Source organism: Coturnix japonica, chromosome 3 (genome assembly GCF_001577835.2).
Source record: "Coturnix japonica isolate 7356 chromosome 3, Coturnix japonica 2.1, whole genome shotgun sequence".
NCBI classification, from domain to species: domain Eukaryota; kingdom Metazoa; phylum Chordata; class Aves; order Galliformes; family Phasianidae; genus Coturnix; species Coturnix japonica.
The window spans coordinates 98,045,197-98,058,802 of NC_029518.1; the positions used below are offsets into that span (position 1 = coordinate 98,045,197).

The window sequence follows — 13,606 nt, forward strand, 5'->3', positions numbered from 1 at the left end:
GCTACCAATTAACCCCCCTGCAGCTCTGCAGAGAGACAGAAGGGACCTGAGCCGTGCTGAGCTATAGCAGGAACAAGGAGCGTGAGCCCAGGGCCGGGCTGGACAATGCAGGGAGTGACTGGAGCTGCCCAGAACAGGCTGTGCCACTCACTGCTGGTCTGGGAGGAGGAGCAGGAATGGAACCTCCATCTCCTGCCTCTAACAAAGCCCGGGTGGACACACAGGTGCGGCTGGCACCGTTTGGATGTCCCCCATCCCTGCAGGCATTCAAGGCCAGGCTGGATGTGGCTCTGGGCAGCCTGGGCTGCAGGTTGGTGACCCTGCACACAGCAGGGGGTTGGATCCAGATGGTCATTGCTTACCCCTTTCCCCTTACAGTCTCCCCGCACCCACTCGCGGTGCCGGGGCAGCTCATCGGCCACGCGTGGGGCCGTGAGTCCCGGGGGTGGTGCCGGGGAGGCTCGGGGAGGGGCGGCGCCTGCGCGGGGCGGCCGCGGAGCTCCGCGAAGTTGTTGCGGGGCCCGGAGAAGTTTGGAGCGGGGCGGAGGCGGCTCCGGTTGGGGCTCCCGGTCCCCCAAAGCAGCGCTGCCGGGAGCGGCCATGGCTTTCCGGCGGCGGACCAAGAGCCACCCGCTCTTTAGCCAGGAGTTCCTCATCCATAACCACGCCGACATCGGTTTCTGCCTGGTGCTCAGCGTGCTCATCGCGCTCATGTTCGAGGTGAGGACCCCCCCCCCCTTTTCCTCCTATCCTCCCCCCCCTTTTCCCTTCCCCACGCGTGTCCGACCCACTCGTGCCCTGCCCCGTTGGCTCCGCCCACCGAGGGCAGCCCCGCCACCACCGCCTGCCCACGACCCCCTGTCCCCCCCCCACCGTGTGGGGCCCTTCTGTGCACCCCTAGTGGACGGGGTGTCCCATTGGCCCCCCTATAGATGAGCAGCTCTGGGTTGGGGGAGCTGTGGGGCACACCCCCTCCATCCTGTTGCACCAGAGCCCCTCCATCCTTTGGAATGAGGCCCCTCCATTCCTGGGGTACCCTCCGTCCTTGGGGTACCAATCCCCTCCATCTATTGGGGTGGGGTCTGTCCATTCTTGGGATACCAGAGCTCTACATCCTTTGGGATGATGTCCCTCCATTCCTGGGGCACCCCCTGTTCTTGGGGTACCAATCCCTTTAGACCTTGGGGTACCAACACCCTCCATCCTTGAGGTGCCAAGTGCCACCACATTCATTTGCCATCTCTCTCAGCAGTGGGGTCCCCCCTACTCTAAAATCCCTATAAAGATCCCAACTTATGTGCTGGCTTTTGGGACAAGCCATCCCTTGGCCTCCCCCAACCCAACTGGGGTTCACCGGCTGCCAAAGGGTCTCAATCTGGAGCAGTGCTTGCATACCTTGGTGCCCACCACAGCTGGGGATGGGATGGGGACACATCGCTCACCCACCCCACATGCAGAGGGAAGGCAAAAAGAACCAAGCCCCGGTTCATATTTTCCCCCATTGGAAGTCTGTTTTGAGGGCTTTTTCTCAACACCAGCCCCCTTTCCAGCTGTTTTCTCTATGGGATGAGCACCAGGGTTCCCACTAATAGCAAAGCATCCCCTCTCCCTAACTCTTCTATGGGAATCTCAGTTGGGGTTGAGATGCTGGCTCTCAGTGCTGCCTCTCCTGTTCCCTCCCAGCTTCACTTCTTCCTTTCTTGCTTTTTGAATTGGAATTGCTTTCTGCATTTCCTCTTTAGGGAGGAGATGTGAGCAGGGCTGGAGGCCTCACTGAGCTCCTTCTCCCTCTCCAATCCTCCCCGACGTGGAACCACATCGGGTGGGTGGCCGATGCGGGGCCGCTTCTTTGCAACCTAAAAGGACCCCCCTTCCCCCCTCCCCATCCCCGCCCATACCCAAACCCTCCCCTTCTGCCCAGTGCCACGTTTCAAAGCAAATCCAGCCGGGAAAGGGGTGGCCGGGGGGCCTGGCGGAGGAGGAAAGGCTCCTTCTGCAGCAAATCGCAGCCGGAGGAAATCCATTTCCTTCATACCCTCCCGATGGCAGCACAACCCCCCCCCCCCCCTTACCCTCCCCTTTTTGCTTTGCTTTCTTTCTTTTTTGCCTTTTTTTTTGGCCTTTTAATCCCTTCTTTTTTTCCACACCGATGGAGCGAGCGGCTGGTGGGGGGCACGGAACCCATATGGGTTGTATGACGTGGGTTTAAGGCACAGCTGCTCTCTGTGTGCAGCGCTCCGTCCCGAAACCTCATGCAAACAATACGAGTTTCGTTGCCTTGCTTTAAAAGCAAAGCAACCCGGTGAGGTTGCTGTGTTGGTTCCCATCTGTGTTGGTTCCCATCTGCAGCTGTGTTCATCAGGCATGGGTAAGGTTTGGGTGGCCGCAGTGCTATAAAGGAGCTGAGCCCCCCACGAGGCTTAGGAGCAGAGGAAGGGTCTCTTCATCCCATAGCTTTCATTTCAGTCTCCTGCTGGTGCCGGTTGCCTGCAGTGTCCTCCTCCAAGGTGGCTGCGTTGGGCAGCATCCATCGCCATCCTCCCCATAGTAGAGGGTTCTTTTGGTCCTCACTTCTTTATCTAACTCATCTTCAGTCTCCCCTCTGGGCTCCTGTGCCCGTTGGTTCCATCCCACTGTGCTTTTTTAGGCATCAGCTTGGACATTTCTGCCTTTGGATGCCTTTTCAACGCCTGGATGTCCTCCCCATCCTCCTCCACCTCCTCCTCACCAGGCTCCCACCTTCCCCATGCGGAAGCAGCCCAGTGCTGCTCACAATAGGGCTGTTTCCTGCAGGGGAGGGCTCTGTGGATGGGATTTTTAACCTTTTCCCAGGCAGCCCCATTCCAGGCAACACAAGCAATGAAGGTGATGCTCAAAGGCCACCGAGCATCTCCAGCTTCAGAGCATATGGGTGTCCCAATGGATGTGGCACTGAGGGATGTGGGCAGGGTGGGGGTGGCTTGGGTTGGTCTTGGGGAACTTGGTGGTTGTAGGATCATAGAATGGCCTGGGTTGAAAAAGACCACAATGATCATCTGGTTTCAACCCCCCTGTTGTGTGCAGGGTCGCCAACCCCCGGACCAGGCTGCCCAGAGCCACATCCAGCCTGGGATGGCTGCTTCCATGGCTGATGGGTCATTTCCAACCACAGTGATTTAATGGCATTAAATCCTTCTTGAGCATCCCTTCAGTTCACAGCCTCACCCCACCTCAATGGATTGATAGCAGAAGCAGCCTGCAGCTGCCCACCTTCCTTGTGCCCACACTGGGGAGCACGGGATGGAGTCAGGATGTGCAAATTAAATTTGGGGGAGATGATGCCATTTTAAGGGCTTATTTAATACATGAGCTGGAAAGGTTACCCATGAGCAGGGCTTTGTGCAGAGCTGACTTTTCCATGCTGCTGTGGTGCCCTGCTGTGAGGTGAGCAGAGGGGCTGCTCTTGGAGGAGGGCTTTTGGTATTTACTTTCTGAAGCTCTGGTCCAAAGTTTGGCCTTCAGTTTACATATAGAGCCTGTGTCAATCCCTACCGTGGATCAACATGGCTTTCTTTACAGCAAACACTGTGGCTGGTGGAAAGGGGAGGGGAAAAAAGAAAGAAAAACAAGGGAGAAAAAGCCTTCTGACAGCATTTTATCTGTAATTACCAGTTGTTTTTCAAGCACTGGAAATATTTTCCCAGCTAAGGCTGCTGCAGCTCCCCCAGCCTCCCCCGCCAGCTCTGCAGTGATCAGAGGCTGTGAGAGATGGGGCTGTTCAGTGCAAAGCTGGGGGGTCTCAGGGAGTCCCACTGTGGCCATAAATCCCTATAGGAGATGCAAGGGGATGGAGCTCTGCTCTATGGTGCCCAGGGCACAGCCTGGAGCCCAGGGGTTGCCATCAGCAGTGGTGTGGTGCTGGGTGGGTGCTGGAGTCTTGGAGCAGAGAGCAGCAGGGGCTCCTCAATGGGTATTTCCCAAAGCCAGGTGGATGTGGTTGAGCATAAAGCACTTCCTATATGATATCTCATCCCTTGCAGGCAAATCCCACTCCCCTTGTGAAATTCTAGTGTGAAGGTCTTATTTCAGTGTAAGCACAGTGAGTGTCTTCCAGCTGCAGGTCTTGTGCCTCTGAATAATCCTCGCCTCACTCACCAGCTTCTGCTTCCTGTGGCCTATCCACGAGCTGCTCAATGGGAGCTTAGAAGTGTCTGTTTGCTGAGCTAAGGAACCCTTGCTTCTGCCTTCGTAGGGTCTTTAAGGTTGGAAAGGCCAGTAAGATCATTAAGTTCAACCAGCAGGGCTTACAAGAGCCAGGAGCATCTCCATAAGCCAGCCAGGCAATGCATTTTTTCCATAACCACCCCAAATTCTTTTCTCCTCCCCCTTCCCAAATACCTGGTCCCATTGGGAGGTCTCCTTCCCGTATCAATGCCTACACGTTTCCCATCTGTCCTCCTCACATCCCCTTTCCCAGCACAGTAAAAGCTGGCAGAGGAATGAATTCAGCAATTAAATTTGCTTTATGCCCCCTTTGTGTGTCTTTGACAGGTTACAGCCAAGACTGCCTTCCTCTTCATCTTACCTCAGTATAACATCAGTGTGCCTACAACAGGTAAGAGATGCTGCTGCCCCAGGGAGGAAACATCCCAAATCCTTATTGCTGGCTACCATGGTCTCACCTCCCAGTGATGGGTCTTCAGATGTAAGAAATGTGGGGTAAAAAGGGTCTGCACACTACTTGTGTTTTGGCTTCTCATTCATACCTCCCAGCCTGTCAGGGCTGTTAGCACAGTTTGGAGGCAATAAGAAGTGGTTTGGGTAAAGAATGAGGCTCGGCATAGGGCAGACACTTGGGGAATATAAAACCTGGCCTGGCAGCAGGATGCTGTGACTCATTGAGAGGAGCTGAGTAATCCTTCAGCTGAAGAGAACGGTGCAGTGAGAATAGGATGGAGCAGACACAGGGAAAATGGAAGGGCTGCCCTCAGAGTCATGGCTGAAGGACTCGCCCTGCTCCTAAATTGATTTGTGGTCTGAGTTCCTCTACAGCAGAGTCCAGACAACTTCCTCTCCTGTGTCTGAAGTGATTTACTCGTTTTTAGCCTTGCCATTTTATCACATACTGTGGTTATAAACCCTGGTACAGGTATTAGCTCAATGTCTGTTTTTGTACAGAGCCTGGCTATAGGGACCCTGCAGCCACTGGCATAGTCTTGACCTCTCTCTGCCTCCAAAATGCATGTTCCCATACAAGCTATGTTGGTTGTAGCCACCTCAAGGCTTCAAGTGATCCATAAGCCCTTGGAAATCATTGGCATTGAGAGGTCTTACCCACAGTTTGGTCTTTTTGCAGATGGGGAGCTGGTCCAGTATCACTACGGTCTGAAGGATCTGGTCACCATCCTCTTCTACATCTTCATTGCCATCATCTTGCACGCAGTGGTGCAGGAGTACGCCCTGGATGTGAGTGCAATTTGGTGTCTTGAGTAGATGGAGTGTTTCAAGTACCATGGATGGGATGCAGTCCTGCTGCAATTAAATGTGGCTGTGGTGTGGTCCAGAGGCTGGAGTGGCCATGTGTGAGCTGTCATCTTTGGGTGATGCTTAAGACAGGGAGGACAGGAGAAAAGAGAGTTGCTGACCTGGTGGCTCACGTTTTCCTTTCTCCTTTCCTTCTGCTTCATCCCAGAAAATCAACAGGCGTCTCCATCTCTCCAAAGTCAAACACAGCAAGTTCAATGAGTCAGGGCAACTGGTCGCCTTCCACTTCACCTCCTTGATTTGGTGCTTGTACGTTGTGGTGACGGTAAGGCATGAGGATGGCTGGACTTTGGGTTTCCTGGGGGAAATTTTGGGTTTCTGCATTTTCCACAACAAAATCTCTTTGTAAAACCCAGTGCAGACCCCTATGGCAGGAGCTGTGCAAATGTGAGTGCAGGGGAATGCAGGCAGATGGAAAATTAAACTATGCGATGCATATTTAGTTGATTTTGTAGGTGTTTTCTGTTCCTCTTTCTCCTCAGAAGCATTCCTTTTTGCTAAATAGTAGTTGGGCTGGAAATGCCAGTGGGGAAAAGTCCCCCAGACCATGATTCCACAGGTCACCATGCACATGGTTTCTTGCAGCTGCACTACTGATCTCTCACCCCAGTGTTTCCAGGGCATCCTCCTTGTGTTGCCCAAACCCCAAAGAATCCTATCCCTTATCTCAGGGCCTTTTGTGCAACCTCAAAAGCAGCTTTTGTTACCCAAACATGAGGATGTCATGAAACCAGAGACTTGGTAACATGTCTGAACTTGGATAGCTCAGTCCTGGCTCATGCAGGGGACTTAACCTTGCCTCTTGTAACCACGTGCTGCCTTGTTCCTCTATCTGAAGGCTTGCCTCTCTTTTTCAGGAAGGATACATATCAAACCCCCAGAGTTTGTGGGAAAACTACCCGCATGTTTATCTTCCGTAAGCACTCACATTTTGTTCTTGGGCTGACCACTTCCTTCCCCCATACTGTTTTCCATGTGGCTGGGAGCTGGCTGCTGGCTGCACAGAGTATGCTGCGAGATCCTGGTCAGGGGTGGGCATCTCCTCTGGGGCTTTGGGGAGGGTGTTCTTGAAGGGCTTCCTCACGGTTTAGTTGTTCATCGTGTTGGGTAGGTTGCTTTGCTCTTTGTTTTCCATGGTATAAACAAAGAAGAGGGGATAATTCTCCCTTCTTGGGGTTTTGAAAGAGTGAGGTTTGTTGGGGACATGGAGACCACAGCACAAACATCTGGATAAAGGCCAGACTCGGCTAAATGTAGCCCCCTAAATCCAGTGGCATCTGAGCAGTGAGGGGATTGCTTGGGGCCACAGGAGTCCACAGTGCCCAAGACTTGTTCCACAGCTCATCCCTGCCTTCAGCTTCCAGGTGAAGTTCTTCTACCTGTGCCAGCTGGCCTACTGGCTGCACGCATTGCCAGAGCTCTACTTCCAAAAAGTTCGCAAGGTGAGAGCTGCCCAAGGGCTCCGGGCTCCTTGGGGCTTTGGGGTTTGGGGGGAGGAGAGGACAGGGTGAGGGGATTAACACCACTTTCTGCCTTGCCAGGAGGACATCCCACGCCAGCTGCAGTGCATTGCGCTCTACCTGGTGCACATCGCCGGCGCATACCTCCTCAAGTGAGTCGTCTACCTCTGTGTGTTGAGCTGGGGCTTTTGCAGGGTATTTCATTCCCAAATTATTTGACTGGGGCTGAGAGACAGAGGGGATAAAGTTAACAGCCTGAAAGTTGAACTCCTAGCTGTAGGATGGTAGAAGAGCTGTCTTTGTGAGTGATAAACTACCAGTTTGTTGCTTTGATGTTTTGGGATCATGGGTTTCACCATTGCGATCTGATGGTCTGCTGCTGTGGAGCTGTCCAGCTTTGGGCTGGTGCTTACTGCAGCTTAGGGATGAAACATTCTGGATGTGAAGAAGGACCGAAGCTGACCAGCCTGGTGATGCTTGTTTCTTCTTTTCCCTCCTAGTTTAACCCGGTTGGGGCTGATCCTCTTGCTGCTGCAGTATTTAGCCGAATTCTTCTTCCACATGGCCCGGCTGGTCTACTTCACAGATGAGAACAATGAGAAGCTGTAAGTGGGCCATGGCCATGGCATTTCATCTCCAGTGCCGTTTGGGCTTTTACTATCACCTTGCAGCTCAGCACTAGGGGACACTGAGAGTACAGCACACAGTGTATCTCCAGAAGTTGGGATGATGTGGGTAGAATTGGGAGCAAAGAGGTTATTGAGCTGCATTGTGCTAAGCATTGGAGCATCTCCAGGTCAGGAAGGGGGGATGTGCTAAGGGAGATGCCTTCAAGGTGCTTCTGCACCATGGTACATGCTGGCAGTGTGACATTCTGCTGAGGATGGGGCACTTCATACGGCCGTGGGGCACAGAGGCTGCTCTTGTCCACATCTCTACTTGCCTTCCATCAGGTTTAACGTCTGGGCTGTTGTCTTTGTGGTCACCAAGCTCTTCACACTAACCCTCTACATCTTGGTCATCGGCTTTGGGCTGCCACGTGTGGAGAACCAGGCTCTGGAGCCAGAGAAAGGGAATCTCTTCAGCTTTCTCTTCAACCATATCCTCTTCAGGTAGGAATGTCCTGCACCATTTCTGTTCCCTCTTTGAATCCTTTCCCATGAATATCTTGTGAAAATCTTTCCCTCATATTTGTTGAAGGAAGTAACCAGTTACAAAGGATGAGCTGAAGCAGACACCTTAGGGAAAGACTTACGTATTCTCCCTTGTGGACCCATAACTGTGTATTGATGTGGTGAATGAAAAAGGAGTTTTTCCATCTGCTTGTATGTGTTTGGATGTCTGTTAACATGGGAAGCAGGGGATGGGATGGGTTCCCTGGCTGAGGTGTTTTGGGCAGTGCTGATTGAGATGATCCCTATTGCTGTCCACAACTCCCTGAAAGGAGGCTGTGGTGAGGTGGGGGTTGGTGTCTTCTCCCAATGATGGGATGGGAGGTGATGGCTTCAAGTTGTGCAGGGAGGTTCAGGATGGATGTTAGGGAACATCCATCTGTCCAGGGGAGCCCAGGCCAACGGTGCGGGGGGAAGGCCGGGCCAATGGTGGCCTGGCTCCTCTCTTCTCAGCCTTGCCTCTTCTCCACCCCTGCCAGAATGAGTGTGCTGCTGTTGGTGTGCCTCTTCCAGGCCTCGGTGATGTGGCGCTTCATCCACTTCCAGCTGCGGCGCTGGCGGGAGTACTGGCATGAGCAGAGCAGTCGGAAGCGGGCTGCAGCCTGCGCCAAGCAGCCGGCCAAGCCGCTCAAGAGAGATTCAGGTGAGCAGGGAACACTGTGAAACAAGCTGCCCAGAGAGCTGTGGGTGCCCCATCCCTGCTGAGCCTGAAGGCAGGCTGGATGGGGCTGTGAGCAGCCTGGGCTGTGGGAGGTGACCCTGCCCATGGACGGGCTTTAAGATCCCTTCCAATCCAAATCATTCTATAATTCTGTGATTCTGGCCCATGCAGGATGATGTGGGTGAGGTTTTTCTCTCTCCATCCCCAGGTTACCATGAAAACGGAGTGGTAAAAGCAGAGAACGGCACCTCACCACGAACCAAGAAGCTGAAATCACCCTAGAAGCAAGGCCTGGGCTCCTGGGGAGGAGGGTGAGGTGCCAGGACTGAGGGCAGCCCTTCCTCCCGCTCCTCACAAGGTTGTCTTGAGCAGCTTGGGAGCAGGTCGTGTGCCTGAGGTGTCTCACTCTCCTCCCTTTCTTTCTTACTCTCTTGAACCTTTTGCAATAAAACCAAAAAGGTCCCTTTCCCCTGCTCCTTTCCCCCTGTAGGAGCCTTTTCCAAGCCTCCTGGTTTTGCCTTCCTCTGTTTCACCGTAAATCAGCGTGCAATTGTATTATTTTTTTTTTTCTATATAAGTGTTTGGTTATTTTGGACTTCTGTTACAAATGCATTGTAGATGGTTCCGTAATATTTTTTTGCTCCTACAGCACGTTTCTCCCCTCCCTCTGTGTTGATTGCCCCTGGGTCAGGGCCGTGGCAGTTTGAAGGCTCCATGTGTCAGCTATGGGAACAGGCTCCAGGGGAAAAGCATGGGGACTCTGAGATACCGTGTGGTGCTCATGGCTGATGGTTTCCCCTCCTGGGGCACTCCAGCCAGCACTCGGCATGTGTTGCATGATGTTGATGCTGTAAATAGGGACTGGTATCTGAGGGAGGAACCTCTGCTGTTTCTTACCTCCCTCTGGTTGATTGGGGTTCCCCCAGCTCCTTGCTTCCAGCTAATTTTGGTGATCTAGGAAGCAGAGAAAAGAGAGGAGTTCCCTCTTCCTATAGGACCCACATCCTAGCTTTTGCTTGCCCCAGCTTTTCTGGTACAGCTGGGTCCCCTTTATCCTCTGGACCCCCCAGCACTGAGAGCTGAGCTTGGGGCTCTGCAGCTCATAGTGCCTTGTCATGGGGCAGTGGCATCCTCAGGTCCAGGTGAATTCTTGAGTCCTGCCTCTCTCTGAGCCCTGCCCTGGCTCCTGTCAGCCTCGTGTGCCTGAGACCTGGTGTGTTCATGGCTCATCACCACCTCCAGATGAGCAAAGTGGCTGCTGCAAAGGGTTTTGCATTAATGGGACTGTGCCCCTTGTGCATAGCCATCCTCATTCCTACCATGCCAGTCCAGCTGTGCCATCTGCAGCCACCAGCTTCTTTCTTTCCATAGGATACATAGCTTGTATCCACCCAAGGTGCTATCAAATGTAGGGTTTCTTCCAAAAACCCTAGCCCCTTCATCCCTTTCTGAGCTGTGAATGAGATGACAGGGAAGGGGAAGGAAGCCAAGGGCTGTGAGGAGTAGCTTGTACATTAGGAAAGGCCTGTGAGGCATAGCTGTTGGCAGATAGAGTTGTCTTAAATCTACCTCAGAGGCCGTCTTTTGCTACAGACCACTCTCCCTCTTGCAGCTCCCTGACCTGAGGTTTGGGGGAAGCCCCCTTGGCTCACTCCCCTGGTGGGCAGCACCTCCTGCCCAAGGGTTTCACAGGTCAGTGGGCTTGCTTGGGGTCTGTGCACCAGTCTGGATTTGGATTTGCTTCTCAACCCATAGCTCTTCTCTGGGGTGGTTTCTATAGGCAGGCTTTGCTGTTGGTGCCTTTTGTGCAGCAAAGTCAGCTGTAACGCCCAGTGTGTGGGGTTGAGGAGAGCCTGGCCACTCTTTGATGTGCAAGGCGGGATGGAAGCCCACCTTCCTCATGGGTGACGGGATGTGTGGTCTCATGGCATGTCACTTGCTCAGCCCCTCCAGGCATGATTCTAGCTTGGGCTTTTTGCAGTGAGGCTGGCATAGTTGTCTTTTGTATCTTTTATCTTCTGGAGAACGAGAGACAGTTGTTTATCTGCCACTCTTTGAATGGAGTTGCTTTCCCACCCCTCTTTTTGTCAAAGTCTTTTCTTCCTTCCTCCTTTCCTTGCAAAGCCTCAGCTAATGCTGGGCACAGGAGGGAGAAAATGTGTAGGGATATGAGTACAGTTGGTCAGATTCCACTTGTTCCTCCGTCCCCGTGATCTCTGAGTGTCAAACAAAATGGCAGCAAGAGTCTGGGAGAAGGATCCCCTCATTTTGAGGGGAACTGAGGGAGGAGATTTTGAAGCCGGCGCCTCACAACAGCTGAGGATTGGCTCTGTTAACAGATGACACATGCAGTCCCCTCAGAAACTGGCTGCTGAATAATTCCTCTTCCTGCCTGCTTCGCTTCAGGCAGCTTTTCCACTTGCACAATCCTGTGTCTTCATAGAGTAGCTAATTATGCGTTGTATCCCAAGTGCCTTGTGTTGCCATGTAGCATCTCGTATGCTTGATCTGTGTACTATAGCAGCAGCTGAACACCCTTCCTCCTTATGACATATGTACAACATATGCTACTTTTATGTATTTTTTTGTTGTTTAGATTTTATTTTTTTTTTGTATTTTGATAGAGCTACCAGTAAAAGGGACAGTTTGTTTTGGAAATATTTCTTTCTGTTTGTTGTTGTTTCTTTTCTTAAGCCCAGAGATGATGTTCTTTTTTTGCCCTCCTCTGTCTTTAATCCTCTGAAATCCCCATCCTTCTCCTGTTATGCCCAAGCGTGGCATGACTTCTGTTGGTTATTTAGTGCTGAGCATTTGCTATAAGGCAATGAGAACTCTCATCCCCGAGGTTCCCAATCTGCCGCCCATTGTAGGGGCTGCCCCAAGCTGCTTCTGTCTCTGGTTATTAGAACAAACACCATCTCTGCAGTAACTGCTTTCATGTCCACAGCATTTCTCAGCAGACCAAGCCTTCATTTTAGCCCAAAGAACTTTCACTGCAAACAGTTAGTGGTCAGTCTCCCCTTGACTGCTTTGTGTTCAAAGATGCTGAGAGCCCTCTGTCATCGAGTGGATGCTCTTCTTGCATCCCATCTTATCAAGCCCCGTGTCTTCTGCAAAAAAACCAAACCACAACCACACCAACAAACTCAACCCGAAGCAGGAGCTCTTGTCTGCCACAGTGCAGAAACTGGTAGAGACTATGCACGTTCCTACTTTGTGTAATTATTGCTTGCTCCATGCCCTTCCTGTGGGCTTGAGGCTGATTCTGTCATCAACGTCTGTTACCAGCGTAAGGTTGGGACTGAGTAGTCTGTGATTTTTAGTGTGCAGCGTAGTGTTCTCCTGTCCCGGCCTAGAAACCTTTGAAATACTGGCAGTAGTTCTCTCTTTTTGTCGCTGAGGGTTGAGGGACGGGCTTGGGAAGAGGGTTGAAGAAGAACAGATGTAGCATTTCACATATAATTTTTGAGTGACTCTTACTTTGTGGGGCATTACAGTTATGTTTTTTGTTTGTTTGTTTGTTTTTGTTTAGGATTCTTCTTACTCATGTTTGAGTTAGTGGTAACGACAAGTTCCAGTTACCCTGTAGGACCCCTTACCCTTATCTCATTGTTTTAAGATGTATTTCTGATATGCTTCCCTGTTGGAGGGGAGAAGGATCTTCCTCTGACCCCCAAGTTATTCCCAAGGCCTGTGGGCACCCCAGCATTGCTGCAGTGCATGGGGATTTGCAGCAACAGCTGCTTCTTGCCTTGGATGAAGTCTTGGTAGATGGACCGTGACATGCGCCAACAGTAGGTGGAGATTTTGGGGTCTGATTTACAGCCTTCCTGGAAGCTTTGTGAGCGTGTAGTAAAAGGTTTGTTTGGCAGGCTTTGTACTCAAGCTGTGAAGTTTGTTACGTAGCCTCGGGGCTGTGGGTGGGGGTTTTGCTGGCAGAGAGGTAAGGGTGGCTGTTATGAAAGCCAGGCAGAGGCACGTAGCTTTCCTTCAGGTATGTTGAGCTCCATGGACCAAAACTTCAGCAAAAGGAACTCGAGGAAAACGTTTGTTTTTCCATATTGCATAGTTTTGAGCTTTGGAGAGGGGTGGTGGGGAAGTGTCAGTCTCCAATATTTTATCCATATCTTGTTTGTTTCGTTCTTCCTGTCACGTGAATATTTTTTTGTACGGTTTACGTTCGTGGTCATTTATTGTTCAATGACTCTTGTGATAAACTCAACAGAAGTATTTTCTGAAATAAATAAATAAAAGGCATAGATTCTTCCATTGCTGCTGCTTGCTGACACTTTACCATGCTGCTAAGTTTACAGAGCAGGCTGGGATGGGTCGTGCTCCTCTCCTTCCTGCCATACTAGATGTATCTGTACCTTTGGTCCTCATATTCCCCACAGCTGGGGCTCATATTCTTGAATTTCCCATGTCTGCAGCACAGGCAGCTGCTTCTGAGTTATCAGTGACTGCCTCGCTTGCTGGGAGTGGAGAATATGGGCATTTGTAGGATATGATTCATTTGATGTGGCTTAGGTGCATAGTTTCTGGTGAGCTCAATTGTATGCTTTCTGCAGCTGGCCCTGGGCATGCTGCATGGTTTGGTTAAGTATTAGGTTACAGCTTCATAGCATGTGCAGAAAACAAATTCTTACTTTCTTTTCTACAGCCTGTAGCTCCCGTAATTTCATCTGCAAGATCTTGGGCCTCTGGAAAAGCCGTTCAGGGTGGCTGTTAGAGGTTAGTCTTTTGCAGCTGCTGCTTGGAAGGTACCTCATACAACGTCAAGCCATGCTTTG

The 13,606-nt window shown here is 51.7% G+C and overlaps 1 protein-coding gene across 1 annotated transcript; it reads left to right on the forward strand.

The window, feature by feature from the left end:
• The first annotated feature begins 429 nt into the window (after nt 1-429).
• TRAM2 (translocation associated membrane protein 2) lies at nt 430-13,085 on the forward strand. The gene is made up of 11 exons (XM_015859799.2): nt 430-720; nt 4,531-4,594; nt 5,336-5,445; nt 5,672-5,788; nt 6,381-6,439; nt 6,881-6,965; nt 7,065-7,135; nt 7,484-7,588; nt 7,937-8,095; nt 8,635-8,798; nt 9,025-13,085. Exons 1-11 carry the CDS (start codon nt 601-603, stop codon nt 9,096-9,098), a joined length of 1,128 nt encoding a protein of 375 aa, XP_015715285.1. The 5' UTR covers nt 430-600; the 3' UTR covers nt 9,099-13,085.
• The last annotated feature ends 521 nt before the right edge of the window (nt 13,086-13,606 follow it).